The sequence below is a fragment of the Tamandua tetradactyla genome, chromosome 3, assembly GCF_023851605.1.
Source record: "Tamandua tetradactyla isolate mTamTet1 chromosome 3, mTamTet1.pri, whole genome shotgun sequence".
NCBI lineage: Eukaryota > Metazoa > Chordata > Mammalia > Pilosa > Myrmecophagidae > Tamandua > Tamandua tetradactyla.
The window spans coordinates 130,807,872-130,831,888 of NC_135329.1; the positions used below are offsets into that span (position 1 = coordinate 130,807,872).

Genomic DNA, 24,017 nt, shown 5'->3' on the forward strand with positions numbered 1-24,017 from the left:
TTTCATTGTTTTAACAGTGTCTTTTAAAAAGCAGAAGTTTTAGATGTTGGTGAAGTCCAAGTTATCAAGTTGTTCTTTTATGACTCATTTTTCTGAAATCTAAGGAATCTTTGCCTGATGCAAGGTCACAAAGATTTGTTTTATATTTTCTTCTACATGCTTTATAAAAAAACATATATTTTTATGTTTTTACTTCTAGCATATATGATCCAGTTTGAGTTCATTTTTGTATATGATGTGAAGTTCATTTTTTTAAAGTAAGAATATCCAATTGTTCCAGCACCATTTATTGAACAAACCATTCATTCTCCATTGAACTGCCTTTGCACCTTGAACAAAAATAATTTGTCCATGTATGTCTATTTCTAGACCCTTTCTTATTTTCCATTGAGTTACTTGTTTATCTGTTTATCAGTAGCACACAGTTTTGGTTATGGTAGCTGTGGCAGATTGAGTTACGTACCCCAGAAAAAAACATGTTCTTATCCTTAATCCATTCCTGTGGATATGAACTGATTATAAATAGGACAATTTATTTTTAGTTGAGAGGCCAACTAAATCAAGATGGGTCTTAGTCCTGTTACTGGAGGACTTACAGAGAAGGCCACAGGGAAAAAGGCAGAGGGAGAAGCAGGAAGAAAGAAGGAAGTCAACAGTACCTGGAAAAGAAAGGAGAGGCAATCACCATGTGATGAGAAAGCCAAGAAACCCAAGGATTGCCACCTGTCAAAATATTACTGACCCTGGAAGGATGCAAGCCTGTGAAATTGTGACCAAAACATTCCTGTTGTTAAGCCAACCCATTGTGTGGTTTTTGTCATACCAGCTGGTAAACTAAGACACTTAGTGTGATCATAAGTCTCGTAGTTGGTAGTGTTAGTCTTCCAACTTCGCTCTTCCTTTCAAAGTTGCTTTGGCTATTCTAGATCCTTTATATTCCCATATAAATTTTAGAATCAGTGTGCTAATTTCTTCAAAATTCCTGCTGGGATTTTGGTTGGAATTGCATTGAGTCTATAAGTCATTTTAGGGGATAATTGATATCTTAGCAATATTGAATCATCTTGTCCATGAACAATACATATCCATCCATTTATTTAGCTCTTTAAAAATTTTTGAAGCAATACTTTGTATTTTTTAGTGTACAGTCTTTCACATCTTTGACCAGATTTATCCCTAAGTATTTCATATTTTTTGATGATATTGTACATGGCATTTCTATTCATTTATTTTTCAATTTCCAATTATTTGTTGCTTGTATGTAGAAATACAATTGATTTTGTATATTTATCCTGTATCCTAAAACTTTGCTAAACTCACTTATTAGTTCTATTAGTTTTTTGTAAGTTCTGTGGCTATTCTGCATAGATGATTGTCATCTGTGAATAAAGAAATTTTACTTCTTCCTTTCCAATCTGGATGACTTTTATTTTATGTCTTACTACTGTGCTAGCCAGAACCTACAGTTCTAGAAGAGTGCATTTAATAGAGGGGTGAGAATGGATATCCTTATCTTCTTCCTGATTTTAGGGAGAAAGCATTCAGTCTTTCACCATTAAGTGTGATTTAACTTTAGGCTTTTGGTAGATGCCTTTTATCATCCTAAGGAAGTTCCCTTCTATATTCCTAGTTTGCTGAGAAATTTGTCAGGAATGGATGTTGGATTCTGTCGAATGCACCTTCTCATCTATGAGATGATCATATGATTTTAGTTTGTTTATTGGTGAATTACTTTATTGATTTTTGAATGTTAAATTAACCCTGATTCCTGTAAAAAACAGTCATGACATATTTTATTTTTATATAGTATTGGATTTGATTTAATATTTTACTTAGAATTGTATCATCTATATTCATAAAAGAAATCAGTCTTCAGTTTTCTTTCATGTAATGCTTTGTCTAGTTTTGGAAACAGGCTAATACTGGCCTCAAAGAATGCATTGGGAAGGATTCCTTCTGTTTTCTTTTCTGGAAGAGTTTGTGTTGTAAGGTGTTCTTTCTTCTTTAAATATTTGGTAGAATTTACTTTGAAGCCATGTGGGCCTGGAGTTTTCTTTATGGGAAGGTTTTTATTTATTTTATTTTATTGATATATATTCATACACCATGTAATCATCCAAAGTGTACAATCAGTCATTCACAACATCACATAGCTGTGCATTTATTACAATTGACTTTTTTCTTTCTTGTGAAAAATAACATAAATACAAAAAGGCAATAAATTTCAAAGCACATTGTAACAATTAGTTGTAGAACAGATTGTAGAACAATTAGTTGTAGAACAGAGTTTGGTATGAGTTACAATTCCACAATTTTAGGTTTTTACTTCTAGCTGCTGTAAGGTACTGGAGACTAAAAGAAATATCAATATAATGATTCAGCAATCATGCTCATCCATTAAACTCTGCCTTCTCTGTATAACTCCACCATCACCTTTGATCTTTCTCCCACTCTTTAGTGGTATTTGGGCTATACCCATTCTAGCTTTTTCATGTTGGAAGGGGCTGTTGTTAGTATGGGAAAGGGGGTGGAACTAGCTGATGTTCCGGAGAGGCTGGCCCCTCTGCGTTGCAGGATTTATTTGGTCCAGGGACCCATCTGGAAGTTATAGGTCTCCGGAAAGTGGCCTTTATGGGAAGGTTTTAAACTATAGTTTCAGTTTTGTACACAGAGATAGGGCAGTTCAGGTTATCTATTTTCTCTTAAGGGAACTTTAATAGTTCTTGTCTTTCAAAGAATTTGTCCACTTCATGTAAGTTTTCAAAATTATAGGCATGGGGAGGATTGTGGGAAGATGGCAGAGAAGGAAGCTCCAGGAATTAGTCCCTCAACAAGAATACCTATTAAACTAGCAGGAACTGACCGAATCCACTATTTTCAAACTCTAGAGTCTGTTGGAACACTGCAGCATCCAAAGAAGAGCTAGAGGAAGAGGCTGGTAAGTTGTCATACATACTGGTGAATTTCGTCCTCTCCGCAACAGGTACTAACCCCTGCTCCCCAGCCTTGTGGTAGATAGCAATGGGGACCAGAGCCTTGGCTCCTTGTGCAGCTTGCTGGTGACAGGGTAAAATATAAAGACCTAGTCCTCAAAACTCTGCAGTGGTGTGTCTGATCCCTCATAGGTTTTGATCAGCTACTTAGGGACCAGCTCTGATGGTGGCCGTTTTCCAACCCCCCTCCTAGTGTAAAAACAGCAGAGGAATCTCTTAAAGACAGTAACCTTCTTCAAAATTATGGAAAACAGAAAAAGGACTACAGAAACAGGGTGAATGTGGAATCAAGAAAACCCAGCTTCAAAATACTAAGAGAAGTTCAGTGGTAGAATGCTCACCTTCCACGCGGGAGACCCGGGTTCAATTCCCAGACCAGGCACCCTCAAAAAAAAAAAAAAAATCCTGAGAGAAGCTCCCCTGGTGCCCTTACTGCCCTGTCCACATTCCCAACATGTGGTGGAGCCAGCCTGAACTCCCATTGGCCCTGTACCAAAGGGAGCAGGGTACCCATTATGCTTCCTTATACTGGGGTGCCTATATATAAAAGTCAGTGCCAATCTTTCTGGTGGGCATCTCAAAGACTGATCTGGGAAACATCTCTCTGGCTCACGCTCCCAGAGTTTGTCTTGGGGGCAGAGAAGCAGGGTTCACATGGCTGGATCAGTGTGGGAAACAGTTGGGTTGAGATGGCCTGGAGCAGGATCAACCTGCATTGAGTCATGCAATGGAGCACTGAGGAATGGGTGAAGCCTTATCTCAGGGGGAGTAGAGAGGACGTTTGAACAGTAGATGGAGGAATATATAGGGCACAAGTGAGCACAAACCCAGGAAGGGCAGCAGGCTCCACAGCTCCACAAAGACTCAGATAAGACAGAGGCCTCTTGCATTTTAGTATTCTCTAGGGGCTGATCATTTTGATGGGAGGGCTAGACTCTGAAGGGGAACACGGCCAAAAAAGAGCCAATTTGCAGACTGTGAAGGGTGCTTTTTGCTTTGGTTTGTTTGTTTTGGTTAGCTCCTGGCACTCAAGAAAATCTCTGCTATAACCCTTGTTGGATACAATCTTAATGAACTCAGGGATGAAATCCCAGAGTTAACATTTTAAAATATTAAAATACATAATGTATGACGAAACATACAAGATAAACAAAGAAACAGAAAATGAGGCTTCAGCCAAATGAACAAAACGAAAATCCAGAACTCACTGATGAAGAGGACCAGACTCTGGACATACCAGACAAAGACTTTAAAAAAATGATTCTCAATATATTCAAAGAGATAAAAGAAAACATGGAAAAAATAACTAAATGATATGAGGGAAACAATGAATGAACAATATGGGAATCTCTTTGAGATTCTCAACAGGAACCAAACAGAATCACTGGAAACCACAATAACTGAAAAGAAAAAGTCCCCAGATGGTTTCAGTAGCATATGGGAGCTTACAGAAGAGGGAATCAGTGACCTTGAGGATAAGAAAATTGAAACGATTGGGACTAAGGAACAGAAAGAATAAAGAATTATGAAAAGTCAACGCAGCCAAAGATACCTGTGGGACACCACCAAGCAGCCTAACACACCTTATGGGAGTCCCGGAAGGAGAAGAAAGGGGCAGGAGAAATATTTTAAAAATAATAATAACAATGGCAGAAAACTTCCCAAATTTAATGAAAGACATGACTATACACATTGAAGAAGCCCAGAAACCCCATACAGGGTAAACTCAAGGAGAACCATGCCTAGGCACAAAGAAATCAAACTGTCTAATACCAAGAGCAAGGAGAGCATTCTAAAAGCTGCAGGAGAAAAGCAACAAGTTACGCATAGGGAATAGCAATAAGATTTAATGCCAGTTTCTTATAAAAAACCATGGAGGCAAGAAGGCAGTGAAACAAAATATTTGAACTGCTGAAAGAAAAAAATTAGCATGGAGAGAATTTTATATACAGCAAGATTTTCATTAAAAAAATGAGGAAGAGATTTAGACGTTTGCAGATAAACAAAAGCTGAGGGAGCTCATCACCAGCTAGATGAGCCCTATAAGCAATGCTCAAAGGAGTTCCTCAGACTGAAATGAAAGGACACCACATAGTGGTTCAAAACGGCATAAGGAAATAAAGACTTCCAGTGAAGGTGACCATTTGGATAATTATAAATGTCAGAATCGTTGTATTGTATTTTGGGGTATATAACTCAACTCCTTTCTGCTTATAGGTACAAAAATGCAAATGCGTAAAGACTAATGATAAATTATGGTTTTGAACATACAATGTACAGAAATATAATTTGTAGCAAGTACAAAAAAAAGATGAGGGTGTGGAATTGTAACCTATACCAAACTCTGAAATCTGTCTAACAACTAATTGTTGTGATGTACTTCGAAATTTATTGCCTTTTTGTATATATGCTATTTATCACAAAAAAGAAAAAAAAAAGAAGAGAAGAAGGAGCATAACAGAGAAGTATAACATTTGTTAAATGAGTGTGACTGCTGAATCATTATATTGATATTTCTTTTGGCCTCCAGTGTCTTGGAGCAGCTAGAAGAAAAACAAAAAAATTATGGAATTGTAGCCTATACTAAACTTTAAAATCTGTTCTATAACTTAAAAAATAAATGAGGTATGGAAGGGCACAGGAACAGTTTATGTGCATGTTATTGAAGTTAAATTGGTATCAAATCAAATATGTTTGTTATAGATTTAGGATGTTTAACTAATGTTAACAATAAAGAAAATATCTGGAAAATATATTCAGGAAGAAATGAAAAGGGACTCAAAATGATACAAAACAAAAAAAATCAAATAAATATGAAAATAGACATTGACAGAAGATTGAGATTAAACAAAGTATAAGACTGAAGAAGACAAAACAGCAAAATGTCAAAAGATGGTCTGGCATTATCAATAGTTACTTTAAATATAAATGGATTTAGACTCTCCAGTCAAAAGGCAGAGTCTGGCAAAACAGACAAAAAGCAAGCATGACCAAACTATTTGCTGTTTACACGAGGCACACCTTAAATTCAAAGACCCAGGTAGACTGAAAGTGAAAGGATGGGAAAAAAAAATTGAATGCAAATAGTAACTAAAAAAGAGCTTGGTTTACTATACTAAAATCAGATTAAATGTACCTTAAGTCAAAAAATGTTATGAGGAAAAGAGAAGGTCATGGTATACTAATAAAGGAGTCAAACAAACAAGAAGACATAAAAATTATAAATATATATACACCAAATGGCAAAACATCAAAATTTATGAAGCAAATATTGACAGACTTGAAGGGAAAAATAGATGGTTCTACATTTATAGTCAGAGACTTTAATACACCACTTTCCATAAAGGATAGAATATCTAGACAAAAGATCAATAAGGAAATAAACAGGACACTTCACTCAATTACAGATACACATTTTTCTCTGGTGTACAGGGGCCATTCTTCAGATCATATGTTAAGTCACAAAAGAAGTCTTAATCAAATTTAAAATATTGAAATCATACTGTATGTCTTCTCCAACCATAATGGAATGAAGCTAAAAATCAATAACAGAGAGAGAACTGGAAAATTCACAAATATACAGAAATTAAACAATGTACTCTTTAAGAACCAAGAGGTCAAAAAGAAATCACAGCAGAAACCAGGAAATCTCTGTATGTGAATGAAAAAGAAAACACAAGATACCAAAACTTATGGAATGCAGCAAAGGCAATGATGAGAGGGAAATTTATAGCTCTAATTCTTTACAAAGAAAAAAGAAAGATCTAAAATCAAGATCTAACCTCATAACTGGAGGATCTTGAAAAAGAAAAGCCAAATAAACTGAAAGAGAGCAGAAGGTAGAAATAACAAATATTACAGCAAAAATAAATGGACATCAAATTAAAACAAACAATAAAGAGATTCAAAGAAACCAGAAGTTGGTCTTTTGAAAAGATCAACAAAATCAACAAACTTTTAGTTAGACTCACAAAGAAAAATAGCAAAAAGCCACAGAAAACTAACTTTGGAAATGAACGGGGGGCATTACCAAGACTGAACAGATAAAAAAAAGGATTATAACAGGATACTATAAACAACTGTATCCCCAAAACTTAGGTTACTTAGAAAAAATTGATAAATTCCTAGAAACACAAATTACCTGCCCTAGAATTACCTATTCAAGAAGTAATAGAAGACACCAGTAGACCAATAATTGATAAAGAGAATGAATCAGTAGTCAAAAACATTGCAACAAAGAAAAGCCCAGGACCAAATGGCTTCACAGGGGGACATTTACTCAACATTCCAAGAAGGATTAACACCAATCATGCACAAACTCTTCCAAAAAATTGAAGAGAGGGAGTCATTCCCTAGTTCATTCTATGAGACCAACATCACCTTTATACCAAAGCTATGTAAAGATACCAGAAGAAAATGACAGAACAATATTTATTATGAATAATAGGTGTAAAAACCTTCAATAGTTTACTGCATACTTAAAGAAGTTATATGCAATTTAAATAATTATACACCATGATCAAGGGGAATTTATCCCAGGTATGCAAGGGTGGTTTAACATAAGAACATCAATTAATATAATATGCCACATTAACAGAACACGGAGAAGAAAGCACATGATTTTCTAAATTGATGTGGAAAAGGCATATGACAAAATCCAGCACTTCTTTTTGATAAAAATTCCTAGAAATAGGTGTGGGAGGAAACTATCAACATGATAAAGGGCATATATGAGAAAACAATCCTACTAATATACTCAGTTTTTTTGTGAAAAACTGAAAGATTTCCCACTAGGATCAAGTATAAGATAAGGAAGCCCACTATCATCACTGTTATTCAATACTGGATTGAAAGTTCTACCAGAGAAACTAAGCAAGAGAAAGAAATAAAGGGCATCCATATTGGAAAGGAAGAAGTGAAAATTTCCCTTTTTGGCGATGACATGATCCAATATGCAGAAAATCCTGAAAAATCCACAACACAGCTACTAGAACTAATAAATGAATTCAGCAAACTGGCAGATACAAGATCAACACCCTAAAATCAGTAGTGTTTCCCTACACTAGTAATGAATAATCAGAAGTAGAAATCAAGAAAAAAATTTCATTTACAATAGCATCTAAAAGTATCAAATATCTAGGAAGAAATTAAATCAAAGACATAAATCAAAAAACTACAAAACATTGATAAAAGAAACCAAAGACCTAAATAAACAGAACATTCCATATTCATGGATGGGAAGACTAAATAGTATTAAGATGTCAATTGTACCTGATGCCATTGCAGATTCAATGCAATTCCAATGAAAATTCCAACCTTCTTTGCAGAAATGGAAAAGCCAATCATCAAATTCACATGGAAGGGTAAGAAGCCCCTATGCCAGAGCCACTTTGAAAAAGAAGAATGAAGTTGGAGGACTCATACTTCTTGGTCTTAAAATGTATTACAAATCCACGGTAATCCAAATGGCATGATATTGGCACAGGAAAGAATTCGATTGAGAGTTCAGAAATCAGCCTTCATATTTATGGCTAACTAATTTTTGACAAGGGGGCAATGACCACTCAATTGGGAAAGAATAGTCTCTTCAACAAATGGTGCTGGGAGGACTGGATATCAATATGCAAAAGAAGGAAGGAAGATCCCTATCTCACACCAAATATGAAAAATATCAACTCAAAATGGATCAAAGACCTAAATAAAAGACCCAGAACTATCAAACTTCTAGAAGAAAACATCTAGTAGAGAAGCATCTTCAGGACCTTGTGTTAAACAATGTTTTCTTAGACTTTATACACACAATACAAGAAATAAAAGAAAAAACTAGATAAATTGGACCTCACAAAAATTAAAAACTTTTGTTTATCAAACAATTTTATCATGAAAGTAAAACGACAACCTATACATTGGGAGAAAATTTTGGAAGCCACGTATTAGATAAGGGTTTAATATCCAAAATATTTAAAGGATTCCTTCAGCTCAATGAAAAAGACAAACAACCCAATTAAAAAATGGGCAAAAGACCTGAATAGACATTACTCCAAAGAAGATATACAAATGGCCAAAAAGCCCATGAAAGATGCTCAACATCCTTAGCAATTAGGGAAATGGAAATCAAAACCACAATGAGATGCCATCTCACACCCATTAGAATGGCTAATGCTAAGAAAACATAAACTTACAAAGTGGAGGACAGGATGTAGAGAAATAGGAAAACTTGTTCATCACTGGTGGTAATGTAAAATGGAGCAACCACTGTGGAATACAGTTTGGCAGTTCCTTAGAAAGTTAAGTATAGAATCTCCATATGACTGTGCAACCCCATTTCTAGTTATATACCCCAAACAATTGAAATCCAAGACTCAAACAGATGTTTACACACCTATGTTCTGACTCAAACAGATGTTTACACATCCATGTTCCTAGTGGCATTTTCACAATTGCTAAAAGATGGAAGCAACCCAAGTGTCCATCAATCAATAAATGGATAAACAAAATGTGGTATATAAATACAATGAAATATTACCCAGCCATAAAAAGGAAATGAAGTTCTGATATACATGACAGCATGGTTGAACCTTGAAGACATGGTGTTGAATGAAATAAGCCAGACACAAAAAGAACAAATATAGTGTGATTTCACTGATGGGAAATAATTAGAATAAACAAATTTCAAGTAAAAAAAAACTGGAATCAGGTTACCAGGGGCTGGGATAAAGGTAGTGAATCAGGAGTTAATGCTTAAATTGGAGAGTTTCTATTTGTGTTGATGGAAATGTTTTGGTAATGGATGGTGGTGTTGGTAGCACAACATTGTGAATGTACTTAACAGCACTGAATTATATTTGAATGCAGTTATGAGGGGATATTTTAGGCTTATTTACTAGAAGAAAATTATTTTTAAAAGCCCTGGGGCTATACAAGACAAACAATGATCTCTGAGGTAAACCATGGACTATAGTTAATAGTACAATTATAATGCTATTCTTTTGTCATTTGTAACAAATGTACCACACTAATACAAGGTATTAATAAAGTTGGGGTATATAGGAACACAGAATTTTCTTCAGGAGTCTTTTTGTAAATCTACAACTTCTCTAAAAAAATTTATAGATACGAACTTCATAATATTCTGCTACTATCCATTTACTATCTGTAGAGTTTATAATGATATCTCTTCTATTCCTGATACTGGTAATCAAGCTCTTATTTTTTTCTTTCCCTGATCAATCTCACTAGAAGTTGATCAATTTTATTTATCTTCTCAGAGAAACAGCTTTTGTTTCATTGCTTTCTCTACTTTTTTCTTCAATGATTTTTTCATTGAGGTATAATCATCCAAAATGTACAATTAGTGCTTCCCAGAATCATCATAAATCTGTGCAGTCATCATTACAATTGACTTTTGGTCATTTTCATTATTCCAAAAACAATAAAATAAAAGTAAAAAAGAACACCCCAAATATCCCATACCTCCCTGCACCCTATAGTTTACTTGTTTATTTTTTTCTCTTTTTTTCTTACTTATCTGTCCATACACTGGATAGAGGGAGTGTCACACATAAGGTTTTCACACACACACAATCACACCCTAAAAGCTCTATAGTTATTCAATCATCTTCAAAAATCAAGGCTATTGGATTACAGTTCAACAGTTTCAGGTATTTCCACCTACCTACTCCAACACACCAAAAACTGAAAAGGACTATCTATATACTGCATAAGAATAACCTCCAGAAAGAAGGCCCTCTCAACTCTATTTGAACTCTCTTAATCACTGAAACTTTATTTACACCTCTGGGAGTCATGTCCCACATAGAGGGGAGGGCAGTGAGTTCATCTGCTGAGGTGGTTTGGAAATGCCACATACAAGCAACAAAAGATGTTCTCTGGGGTTGACTCTTAGGCATAATCACAAATAGGCTTAGATTCTACTTTGCAGGAATAAGTTTCATGAGGGCAAGCCCCAAGATTGAGAGTCTGTCCCATCATATTGGCAGTCCCCAATGCTTACGAGACTATCAGGTCTTTCCCAGGTGGGGGAGTTTAATATTTCCACCTTTTTGCCCGGTTCTACAAGGGGAATTTGCAATCACTTTTTAACATTCTGCCCGGCTTACTCTGGGATGTATCAGGGCATCATATCAACCTGTACAAACCAACAAGATTTCACTCCCTATTCATGGTTCCATCATTGATTTCTCTATTATTTTTTCTGTTTTCTATTTCATTGATTTCTGTTTTGATCTTTATTATCTCTTCTATTCTGCTTACTTGGGTTTTACTTTCTCTCCCTTTTCTAGTTTTTTTAAATGGATGGTGAGGTCACTGATTTAGTACCTTCTTTACTTTCTAATATAGGCATTAAGTACTATAAATGTACTTTTTCAGAAATGGAAGTTTCTTCCCTTTTTTGTTATAATATTTTTTCTCATGTCCATGTTTGACCTCCAATTAGATAAGGAAGAGGAGGCAGGAAAGAAAGTCTAGTATAGGAACTCCAAAAATTTGACTTTAGCATTCTTTTCAATGGCTTATTGGCTCTGCCTATCTTTTTTGTTTGTTTGTTTGGTGCATGAAACTTTTTTTTAAGGATTTATTTATTAATTAAAAAAATTAAGAACAAACAAAAACATTAACATATAATTCCATTCTACATACATATTCAGTAATTCTCAATATCATCACATAGTTGCATATTCATCATTTCTTAGAACATTTGCATCAATCCAGAAAAAGAAATAAAAAGACAACAGAAAAAGAAATAAAACAATAATAGAAAAAAAAGATTATAGATACCATACCCCTCACCCTTCACTCCATGTATCACTTCTGCTTAACTTTTTACCAAGGGGGGTTCATTTGTGTGCATACATGTGTGTACTCATTTAGAATACATTTCAGAACCAATACATACACTAAATATAACATAAAATAAAGCCAAATAAAAATTTTCTGAGCCGTCAAATTTGATATAAAATCATAGAAGCATACTATTGAGGTCTCTGGGCTGAAATGCCTGTTTTATTTACAGGAAAACAATTCAGCCTCACACTCTTAAATTAAAAATAATTCTAACATTGGGATATTGAAAGACAAGGGGCTTCACTGGGCATTTATATCAAGAAGCTCAGGAAGGTGTCTCTGGACCCCAGCAGTTACCCCTGTCCAGAGGCCAGGGCACTCCTGGGTCTGAAGCGGGCCCTTTCTCCTTCGGGAGTACAGCATAAATACTGTCCAGGTTTTGCTTTCTGCTTTCCTTTCCCAGACTCCACAAAGTCTATTTTGCACTGTCCTCACACAGATCATACAGTAGCAAATATCGACTGTCTTGTGACTTTCTTAAATAAGTCACATTCTGGTCCTGTTTTAGTTGTCTTAACTCTATTTGTGGGTTTATAGGTCTCACCAAATCATTTACTCACACATGGTCTCTTGGATTATTTCTACAGGGGATTAATCACCTCCGTTTGTGCTGACTTCAGCCTAAAGGGGCGCTGTCTTCCTTTCCCAGGGCTGTCATGACAAATACTACTGACTGGTTGACTTATGAAAAAGGGATTTATTGTCTCATAGTTTTGGAGACTAGAAGTCCAAAATCAAGGTATCTGCAGGCCATGCTTTCTCCAAAGGCTGTAGTGCTCTGGTGGTGGCCTGTGGGTAGTCAATCTCCACCTCCATCACAGGGCAATCTGTCTCCTTCAGTCTCCTCCTTGGCTCCTACTTTTCCAATTCAGTCACTGGAATGTCTAGATTTCTTCTCCTTATAAAGACTCTAGTCATATTGGATGTGCTGACCAGTTTCTCTCTCAGTGTAATTTAATTTACAGACCTGACGATGGCACACTTTTCCTCTATGGGCTGGACAGATGTGTGCCACGTTTAAGCCCAATCACCCAGGCAGTGTGGTGGTACATTTTATACCACCCACTCCCTTCAGTGTGAGGACATTCTCTGCCTTTTAAATTTTTCCTGGTCCTTTGCTTTCAATTGTATTCCCTGAGGAAGCTGTGTGAGTCACCTGTGTGAACTACAGAAAACCTGAGCCTTTTTACTAGCTCTTTCTGTTTTGACTTGCATGTTCTATTCAGACAAATTCCTGTTTGTTAATAAGAGCAATTATTTTCAAGAAAGGCTAAACCCAAATCTAGACTGGTCCTGGCTTGTCTGCCTGAGTTTCTTACAAAACATAACCTGAAATTCATCCCTTATGTTCAATATTGATCATTAATAGTTGTGGCTCTGTTATTTCCATCAGTATTCCTAATTTTGCCTATCAGCCCTCATGACCTGCACTATTTCCCCACTTTTTCTTTCCAATTTTCCCACCACCATGCTTTTTTTTTAGAAAAACCTGCAGTTTGTTTTTGGACTGTCCCTTGGGATAACCGGCTAAGGGAAGGACTGAGTAAGATAACTTATTCTGAAATTATGTCTAGAATTAAGCAATGACCTTTAAGGCTCCTCAAATGTTAATTTGGGAAATGTTGCTTTAACTCATTTTTCCTTTGTCTACCTCCATATCATATATGTCTATCCTATGAGTCCCAAACCTTTCCAAGTGCCAGCACTCAGGGAATATAGTCTGTTTAACTTTTAGGCCTGTTTTCTGTTGGCTGAAGCTCTCACTGTGGTACCTGGAGGACTGGAGGGGCCCCTTCCAAGCTTCTTGCTCACCTCTAGTACATGAGACTCTTCAAGGGGTGACTCATGCTCCCAGGACAACTTGGTGCTAAGTCATGTCCCCCACAAAGACATGCTCAAGTGCTAACCTCAATCCTGTGGGTGTGAACTTATTTGTAAAGGATGTTCAAAGGTCTGAATTAGATGAGACCAAACTGAATCAGGATGGGACTTAATCCAATATGACTACAGTGTTTATAAAGAGAGGAAATCTAGAGATTCCAGTGACTGAATCGGAAAAGTAGAAGCCACAGGAGCAGACTGAAGGAGACAGATTGCCCTGTGATGGAGGTGGAGATTGATCACATGCAGGCCACCACCAGAGCGCTACAGCCTTTGGAGAAAGCAGATACCTTGATTTTGGGCTTCTAGTCTCCAAAGCTATGAGACAATAAATTCCTTTTTCACAAGCCAACCAGTCAGTAGTATTTGTCATGGCAGCCCTGGGAAAGGAAGACAGCGCCCCTTTAGGCTGAAGCTTTCACAGTTGCCCACTGTGCCACACCCCGGCACAGACCTTGGCTCCACACCTTATGGCTTGTGCTGAGCACCTGCCTCCAGCCCCCCACTTAAAGTTCCAGTCACCCTCTGTGCTTCCTGCAGCTGCCTGCTTTTAGGCCATGTCAACCTAAAGCCCTGGCGGATACCTGCTCCACCAGGCTACTCACTTCACCCCAAAGCATGATGCTCCGCCTTCGTAACCAACAAAACCATCTTTATTTCTTTTTGCCTTTTGGAAACAGCTGCCTCTCCTCTCTTTTCAAAGAATCCACACAATGGAGTTGCTTTGGCCCTACGAATTTAGTAGACAAGCCTTTTAATTGTATATGGTTCTTTTCTTGTCCATGAAGCTTCCTGCCACAGCATACCCTGCTGTCCCACAGATCTGTCTGTTGCTTCAATAGATCTGGGGGTCACCCCCACTCTTCAGTGTCATACCACCCTCCAACTGCTTTCCAATTGCAACTTCTGAGACCATCTTCTTGGTCATCCCCTGCTTCCGGGACCAGCTGTCACCTTTTGTTGTGCTTCACTTCTCATTGTTCATCAACCATAAGTTCCCAGATCCATCAGAATTATTCTGGAGGCTCAGTCAATGGTCTGGTTAACCTGCATTCAAGCCTCCCAAACGTACCTCTCTCGGGGCTTCTATTTTGACAGTGATGATGTGGCCCTAAAGGGCATGGGTCACGTCTTTCACGAATTGGCAAAGGAGAAGTGCAAGGGTGCATGGCGTCTCCTGAAAATGCAATACCAGGGCAGCACCAGTTCCCCTTCCAGAACGTGCAGTTCTAAGACTTCCTGGAGAGACACGTCCTAGAGGAGCAGGTGAGACACATCAAGAAGATGGGAAATCACCTAACCAACTTCTTCAGGCTGGCCCGCCGCTCTGGGCAAGTGGGTTTCTCTTCCACAGGCTTTCCCCCAAGCTTGACTAGGAGCCTCTGGGGCCCAGAGAACTTTGAGGGGGCCCTCTGCATTCCCCTGGCTTCCAGGCTTTTCTGCCTAAGCATCTCCCTCCACCCAGGAGGCATCTTTTTAACCAATCGTTTTCAACCCCCTCTGATAAGCTGTAAACCAAGTGTAGACAATAAAGTTCTCTGCAGGAAAAAAAAAGCTACCACCACACTTACCTAGAACCAGAACCAGCATTCCTTTCTTACAGTTTGAACTTTGTTTGGAGTCAAGGGTCTAACTCTTGGTTTTGGAGCCCTATGTCATTCTGTTTTATGTAATTAGTGCTTATGCCTTGAAATATGTCTTCTGTTTTAGCTCCTCTCTCCCCCAGTTCTCCAATCAAACCTAGACCCCAACCTCGGATATTCTACTCTTTTTTTCAAGGGGTCTTTATTGGAGGCACTCAGATAATAATGATAGCCACAATTTATTGAATCAGTAATATATCATATGCTTTAATATATTATTTAATTTAATGTTCTCAAAAACCCTACACAACAGGAGTGTTAATGACCAGGATGTGACAGGAAAGCAGACAGAAGATGGCATTATCCATTAGGTTGCTAACTCTTCCCTGTGAACCTCTCAGTAAATGAGGTTACGATGCAGTTATATATTCACATTCTGTTACTGCCTAATTCTAAATCTAGGATAAGAAACATTAACTTTTTGTGCTGAGAAAGTTGCTCTGCAGGGCATCCTAAGAATTCATAATGTGTGCTTTCCTGTGTTGATCTGGCGTTGAAACTATTGTCAGGTTTTTGAATGAATCAGAATTTTATTAAATCATGGGTTTGCTTATCTCTTAAAGCGAATATTAGATTCGATTAAATCAAACAATAGCTGAACACAATGTGGCTAAGACCAAAAAAGCCTCAGAGAAAACATTGTATATTTTCTTTTTTGTCTGTGTGACAAGTTCACATCTTTTATTATGCCCTGTATTTTCAATCTTCTTTTATTTATCCCTTTCCCCTCCAATTCCATCTTCTTAATAAAAGAGGTTCTAAAATATGACATACTTTTTGAAATCAATGGAATAGAATTTACATATACTAAAGAGGTAAGCTAGATTCCTTTAACAGTCTACTTAATGTAAGTTTTCATTGTTCCGCTGAAACATTCATAAAACTAGTATAAATCTACTCTATTCTGTAGTGAATGTAGTAAAATATCATCATTTATTACAAAGGGAGATGAACAAGTAAGAAGAGACATACAAATTTTTACTCAAAAAGAAAGGTATGAAGCAAAAACAGTTATTAATCAAGATAGAAAATTATGAAATAATTGCTAAATTTATTATTAGCATTAAAATGTGTTTTTGAAAAATGTCACATAAAGGCGACAACGGCTTGTTATTTGGGGCATTTTGCACAATGTAACCTAAGAAGCTTTTTAAAAGAAATTATTAAATGGTTATTATCTTTAATTTAAAAAAAGATAAATAACAACCTGTCTCTCCAGTAGCTTATCTGGGAGAAAAAAAAAAAGGAGGGAAATAAAGACAAGGGCCTCAGAATTACTCCTATTTGAGAGGCTCACACGCCCCAGCCAGTATCTTTTTGTGGCTACATTTGCCATCACCATCGCCATCACCCCCATCCCTTCTCACTTCTAATTCATCAGTAACCAAAGGAGGGCTTCTGGGCTTTGACACATTGTCTACTTTTTCCTCCAACTTCTCTCTCAGATCAGTCAGGCAGATCTTCCCCCAACCCCAGCCCTGGGTGCTTGTTCTATGGAGCCCAGCCCCCTAACAGAACCAGGGGAGCCCCGAGGGCAGCAGTGTGTGACCCAGCAAGGCATGTGCAGGGAGAGGGAGTCTCTCCTGTCTGACGACCGATTCCATTCATCTAAGAATAAAACAACAGCATTGCCAGAAAATGAGAGCTGTTGAGAGCAGATACCTTGACCTGCTGAGACCCCTGCCTCCAAAACACCTGAACAGTTTTTCCCCAGGACGCATGACGTTGAGATTAAACTTCACGTGTCTGTGCACCGAGGCGGTGCTCTGGGCCCCTTGCCCACAGGGCGGGATCACAGATGAGACCCGAGCTGGTCCTGCCGCCGCCTCAGTTCTCAGGCTCACTCACTTGGTTTTCAGAGCCCAGTGCCCAATGTGCTTTTATTTTATAGCTAAAGTTCATCATAATCCTGCAGTGAAATGTACAGGGATCAGCACTAATCCATTACTGGGAAAGTAACTCTAAGACACGTCCTGACAGTGGTGGATTAGTGATGTCCCTTCCTTTGTATACAGAGGAGATGGAGTCACCCCCAGCACGGCATGACGTGCTCAGATCCAAATCCCACCTTTGTCATTTACAAACTCAGTAATTGGGCAAATCCCTCAGATTTTCTGAGCCTTGGTTTCCCTCTTAGCAAAATGAGGAAAAACAATTCAAGCCTTTTAGGAGCTAAATATAAGATACATAATACACATTGCATAATGCCGGTTATAATAAATGGCCTTTGATCATTATTATGCCTTAACTGGGATTTATATCACAGTTTAGCATAGAGACTAAGAGCATGGATTCTGGATCCAGAATGCTTGGGTTCAAATCCTGGCTCCCTAGTCTGCTAGGTGTGTGACCCAGGCAAGTTGCTTAACATCTCTGTGCCTCAGTTTCCTCATCTGTAAAATAGAAGATAATACCACTCCCTAGGATGGTTGTGAGGCCCTAAACGAGTTACTGGATATAAAGCACTTAGAAAAGTAGGTGTTACCTACTTTTATTAACAATGTAAGCTATTAAATGCTAGTAAGATCCATCTATTAAATAAGAAATACATTTATATTTTTATAAATGTTTATATAGATATGTATATAGATATATATATATCTATATAGAGATATAGCAACATTGACTGGATTAAAAAATATGCATAGTGACTTTTCACCCAGTTGGTTATTTACAAACAAAATAATGTTTCATGTTACATTTTCAAATATTCCTGTAACAGTTAGTGTTTTAGTTTCCTAGGCTGCTCAAAGCAAATACCATGACATGGGTCAACTTCAACAATGGGAATCTATTCACTCACAGGTCTGAGGCTGGGGAAATGTCCAAATCAAGACATCATCAAGGCAAAGCTTTCCTCCCTAAGACTGGCTGCTGGTGATCCCTGGCTCCTCTGTTCCATGGAAAGGCACGTGGCAGAAGGAACCTTCTCTTCCAGGTTTCATTGATTTCAGCTTTTGTTTCAAGGCTTTCTCTCTCTCATTTATAAAAGACTGCAGTAATAGGATTAAAACCAATCCTGAATGAGGTGGGTCATACCTTAGTCGGAAGAGCCTCATCAAAAGGAAGTGTCCACACCCACAGGAATGGATTCGATATAAGAACATGTTTTTCTGAGGTACATACTATTTCAAACCACCACAGTTGGTATGCAAGGACTATGACGGTAAATACATTTCAGACTGGAAAAATAAACACGCTCTGAGCAATAAGTCCCCTCACAGAGAACATAAGGTCAGATAAAAATTTCAGACTGAACTGGGTCCTCTGTGGGATTTGTACATTTTTGACGTTGTTGATGACACCAAAGCGTGAGGGTGGATCATATCTGTGCCTTCCCCTGCCTGGTCCGGCCCAGGGCCTAGACCCAGGACAAGCGCACGGGGTGAACAGCTCCTGAGGTGTCCATGCTGCTCACTCCCTACTGATTGTGTAAACAATTGGAGGGAACAGAAGACACATTAAGACGCATTTTTTTTTATGCTTTGCTCAGTTTAGAATGATTCAAATAGAGGCAGCATTTAACCCCGTCTTATCCAGAACCAAGGAACGAATGTCTTGGCCTACACATGGGGACTCACCCACTGTCCCTGCACAGGGCTGCAGGAGCCTCGCCTGGAAATTCACTCAGTTAATATCAGAGTATTCTGCCCCATATGACCTATTCAGACTCACTGTGAAGTCCTAAACATTAAGTTTCCTTGCTCTTTGCTGTGTTGGCTTGAGTCTGTTGCAGGGTAATAAAATTTTAAAAAGGAAGAATTCAATCCCTGTTTGCTATTCCCTCTGAATAAGAACTTTTTCCCTTATAGATTTCTGTAAAATGAGGATGCTTTGAAATCTTTCTGAATCTGCAACATTTAAATAAACTGATTTTTTAAAAAGGTCTTTCTCTTGTAGTTAAAGAATACTATTGGTGGGATTGCTTTTCTAGCAACATGTCCCTTTAAGGAATACTGCAAGGAAACAGTAGTGAGAGGCAAAAAAAAAAAAGAGACTCTGAGGACTTGTGGATTACTTTGAGGGACTCAGGGTGTCTTTGCCATCTGGGTGTCTTCACAGAGTGTTTCAGGACACAATCGTTTCTGGTGTAAAACTCTTTTAAAGGGAAAACCCAAACTGGATTAAATCCACCATGTGAACTCTTGTAAGTGAAACCCACATAGAGCTGGACCATCTTGCTTTCGCCTTGAAGCCAGCCCAGCTGGCTGTGTTGGTCAAAGGACCCACAGCATCAGAGATGAGTACTTTCAGAATGAGTCACCTTCTCCTCTTTTACATATCTTGGGCTTGGGCACAGGGATTGCTGTGGCTCACCCATGCCTGGGAGTTAGGTGGAAGCTGGGGCTTTGCAAGAGGTGGGACTGTGGGAGTTGATGCTGGGGGGTCTCCCAACTTAGGCCTGGGGGACAGGTGGGGTCAAGTGGAGCTGGGATGTACACAAAGTACGTCCTGATACTGGATACTGACTTGTCTACTGTCTTTCTCACCCACTAGGGAACATACAGACTGCTTATTTCTTTATTGCTATATCCACAATCATAGGAGTATCTGGCATATACTAGCACTCAATAAATTATTTGTTTAATGAATGAAAGAATTTATTGAGCCTCTTCTATGCATCAGGGATTGTTATAAACGGCATTTTACAAATGGAAAAATTATGGAGAAATGAAGACTTTCTCAGTGCTATTCAAAATAGGAGTAGTATTGGGATTTCAGACTTCTGGCTTTTAGTCTACAAGACACTGTGTTTCAAGAATATAAGTACTCTTGTTTTGACTTTCCCTGTCTTGTTGTAGGAAATGGGCCTTTCTAAGAAAAGGATTTTTTCTAAACTGACTCCTGTTGTGCTTAGTTTCTCTGGGCTTAATTTTCCTGATTTGTAAATTGAGCATGGCTTCATGGGATCTATCAAAAGAATGCCCAGACAAAGAGCAGTACCTAATTAATCCTGAAGAACTATATATTTATAAATGTGGGGTAATGTCCAGGCCTCTTTTCAAAGGCCTCTTAATGTAGGTGTTATAATCATTTTGCAAATTACAGCCCACTCCCTCCTTTGTCTCCTTCCTTCTGTGACTGCCTCTTTCTCCTCTTCTTCTTGGCTCCAGACCGAGACCAGTACAGCAGAAAGAGCAGGTCACAGAGGGATCCAGAAATCCAAGAAGTTTTTGTACCAAGTAAATAAAAGGGACCATCATCCATCCATCCATTAAATTACCATGTTTATTTACGTCAACACAAAATACAATAAAACAACTTATAAAAACCATTTCATCTTCGTGCAACATAACTCTTCAGTGAATAGAAGTACTACTGTTAATGTTTTGGCCTTTGCAAGGTCCAGCCTTGGGTCAAAACAGCATTCAGAGAAATAATAGATTCTTCTCTACCTTCCCCAACACCTACAGAAAAGAAACTTATCTTCTAACCCCCTATTCCAGTAATAACACAGACTATCACAGGAAGTCCCATGTAGAGTTGAATACTACCATGGCGTATTGCTATAGATTCTCCCCAGTCTCTGGGCTTCCATCTGGAACAGAGAGGTACAACGCCCCTTCGGGTTTCAATGTGATTTTTTAGTAAATCTTTCAAGGTGTCAGGGTACTCCCAAGTGTCTGATTTATTGAGTTATTTAGAAACAAAAAAACAAACAAACAACAGAAAAAAACAGAACATTTCCGAATGACCAAATTTGTACATATCCCTCCAGCAGAAGTGAAGAAACGTATCACAGATTTCTCTGTGGCAATTCAATGGATAAACCTGGGGCCTTCATTACACAAATATCTATTCACCTAGTAAAAGGTTTCCCACTACATTTTAATCAAAGGTAATGAAAATCACACAAAATCACAATTCCTCACCTATATTCCCCAGGAGTTTATATGCCATTTATTGAGTCTCAGTACATTTCAAATAAATGATAGTTATCACTTAACTATCAAAATTTTTCTACCATTTCACTGACAAAAGAAGTGGGCTCATGCAATGGGGAGAGGAAATAGCTTGGAGTCAGAAGATGTAGACTCTGGACCCAGTTCTCCTGCTCATTCTCTAGGCCTCCCAGGCTCTATCACATTTATATGAATCAAATGAGATATCGGTGCTTTGTAAAGCAGGTATAAGAAATATTATAGTACAGAATCCATCTCTTCGATCAACTTTTGAATCCCTAATTATTCACAGGTATTTTGCAAGTTAAATTTTACTTTTTAAAGTAAATATATGGTGCATGTCTACCATGTGCAGCTGAAATGTGCAAGTTGGGTTATGCAGATGTGAAAAGAATATAGATAGAAATAACTATTACTCCCGAAGTATATTTGTATACTCTTGACGTGTTTGATTTAAAACCATTTAAAATTTTATTCTGTTTATCCCATATTCCTTTGGTATTATTGCAGTTCTCTGTGAATAAAATATCAAGCCATTTAAAGTAAATTTCTGAAAAGAAATGGAAGCTTTCATATGACAATTACAGGGTTTAGAAGATTTTGAAACTGAGTAAAATGAGAGAAAATGGTTGGAAAACTCAGGGTCAAGACAGACACTGAAAGTAGAGGCTTATTTTTCAGGCAATTAAAAATAAACTACATGATAGCCTTGCTACTTTTGTTTTTTACTAACTTCCTAATTTATAAATTACTCTTTCTCAGCTGTAAAACAAAACAGAACAAAATACCTGCTTGCATACCTGACTTTCACATGCATAGAAATCCACAGACATTACTAACACTTCACTTTCATTCTTCATTTAGGATAACTTTGTGAAAAACTGCCTCCTCTCAGCTGAAGTAAACTGAGAATCTCAGTTACTGAGATTTTGAAAATCTTCCTTTAGGAAAGGGCAGATTTACTAGAAGTTTAGAGTTAAATGGCAACTGTGGACATACAATACGAACATAGCGGCTTTGTGACACTTTGAGACAAGGACTTCAGGGAGCTGTGTTTCCAAAACAAAGGAGGTCCTCCTTTCAGACATTCTCCTAGTGCAGATCAGGCCTCTATGAACCATTCTGGTAACTTTTTGAGGTATCGGTACCACAGAGTTAGTATTTCTCAGATGAACCTCGAAGTTACCCTTTGCTAAGGTTATTTCTTTTCTTGATTATTTTGAACCTGCCAACATAGTCGCTAACCTTCATACAGAGAACAAGCGATCTCCAAATGACCTATTGTTATCTTAAATCAGCCTCATTTTGAAGCAACAAAGAAAGAAAAATTAAATAATGCATTAACATTTCCTATCAGTGAAAGAGACTTTTCCGTGCCTAGTCTTATCCTTCTGTGAAAATGTCCACCTTTTGTTTTTCCCTGTGTTTATAGGTTACGTTTTTGAAGGTACTGGTGGAGCCTCTGTACAGTGGATTGGTTCCCTAAAAACAAAAAACAAAAATAAAAGGGTTCAATTGAATGTATATGCATTTGTTATTTAGACATTTTAATATCTCTAAATAATTTCCATAGATATTACAAATTAGAAGAGGTGGGTCAAGTGCAATCTTGGAAGTCATTTGAAAAGTTTTGATTAATTTGACATTTCATACTTTTCACATTTTAAAATTTATACATCTTTATTTTTATTTTGTAACATGCAGAAACAATTCCATACATGTATTCCAAAATCTTACCCATTTTGGAAATGCACTCTGATGAACAGAACTCAAGACTTTGGCTATTTTGTTCACTGCTGTTTTGCCAGCTTGCAGAACAGCACTTGATTCATAGTAGGCACTTGATATTTACCGAATGAATAAATTAAACTCTGATAGGTGGCCCAAAGGTGAAATACAAAGTAGTAAAGGCAAAATGCAAAAAGGCCAAAAAGAGCAAAAAATGTGAAAATTGAAATTGGGTGAAACATGCACAGATGAAGGCTACATTATTTGCTGGTGAGAGGACTCAAACCAGGGCATAATTAATCTTGCTAAAGTGAGATCAAAGAGCAATTAGCTTCTTGGGAGAATCAGGGAAAGATCCCCAGGACAGCCAACCCTTGCTATGGGTAGTAAAAGAACTAGTTGCTTTTCCTTATTAGAGAATAAGCGTGCATAAAGCAGACGACAGCAGGATAGTGGGATGGAGGGACCATGGCGGTGTGGCAGAGTGTGTGAAGGTCGCAAGGCAGGTCAGGCAACATGGCCTTGCCCTTGGGGCAATGGGGAGATTGTGTGTCAATGCCTTGTTTGCTCAGCTGTGCTGCTGTTCAGGTGCTGACAGCAGTGGTGCCATCAAGGAAGGACCAGAGAACCAAACCTGCCTAGGCATTTGAGGAAACACTGAGCTTGATGCTCCAATTTCTCTTCCTTGGGTTTGGTTGTCCCAGGCAGGTGCAGGGTGTCTGGGCAAGGTGCAATTTCTTCTCCTCCACATTCCAATATTGACCACACAGACACTGGTGTCAGACAGCCAGATGAAACCCCAGCCCCACCCTCTGACCTTACTTAAGCAACTCTTTGAGCCTTGGTGCCCTCATCTGTCAAAGAGGGACAACGTGTTTACTCCTATAGGACACAAGCCACTTTAAGTACTGTGTCTGGCACATAGAAAGTGTTAAAAAAAATGCTGCTGCTTCTTATTTATAGTACTTTTTTTTTATAGTTGGAATTTTTTTCATTTAGGTCCT

At 37.9% G+C, this 24,017-nt stretch overlaps 1 protein-coding gene across 6 annotated transcripts in view; it reads right to left on the reverse strand.

Annotated features, from left to right (window-relative positions):
* Positions 1 to 20,597: 20,597 nt before the first annotated feature.
* ITGB6 (integrin subunit beta 6) overlaps positions 20,598 to 24,017 on the reverse strand; it is a 144,099-nt gene continuing 140,679 nt past the window's right edge. For all 6 annotated transcript variants that reach the window (XM_077153982.1, XM_077153978.1, XM_077153981.1 and 3 more), the window contains one exon: positions 20,598 to 22,767. In XM_077153982.1, the coding sequence (XP_077010097.1) occupies positions 22,669 to 22,767 (99 nt within the window). In that variant the 3' untranslated portion in view covers positions 20,598 to 22,668. The remainder of the gene's footprint in view (positions 22,768 to 24,017) is intronic.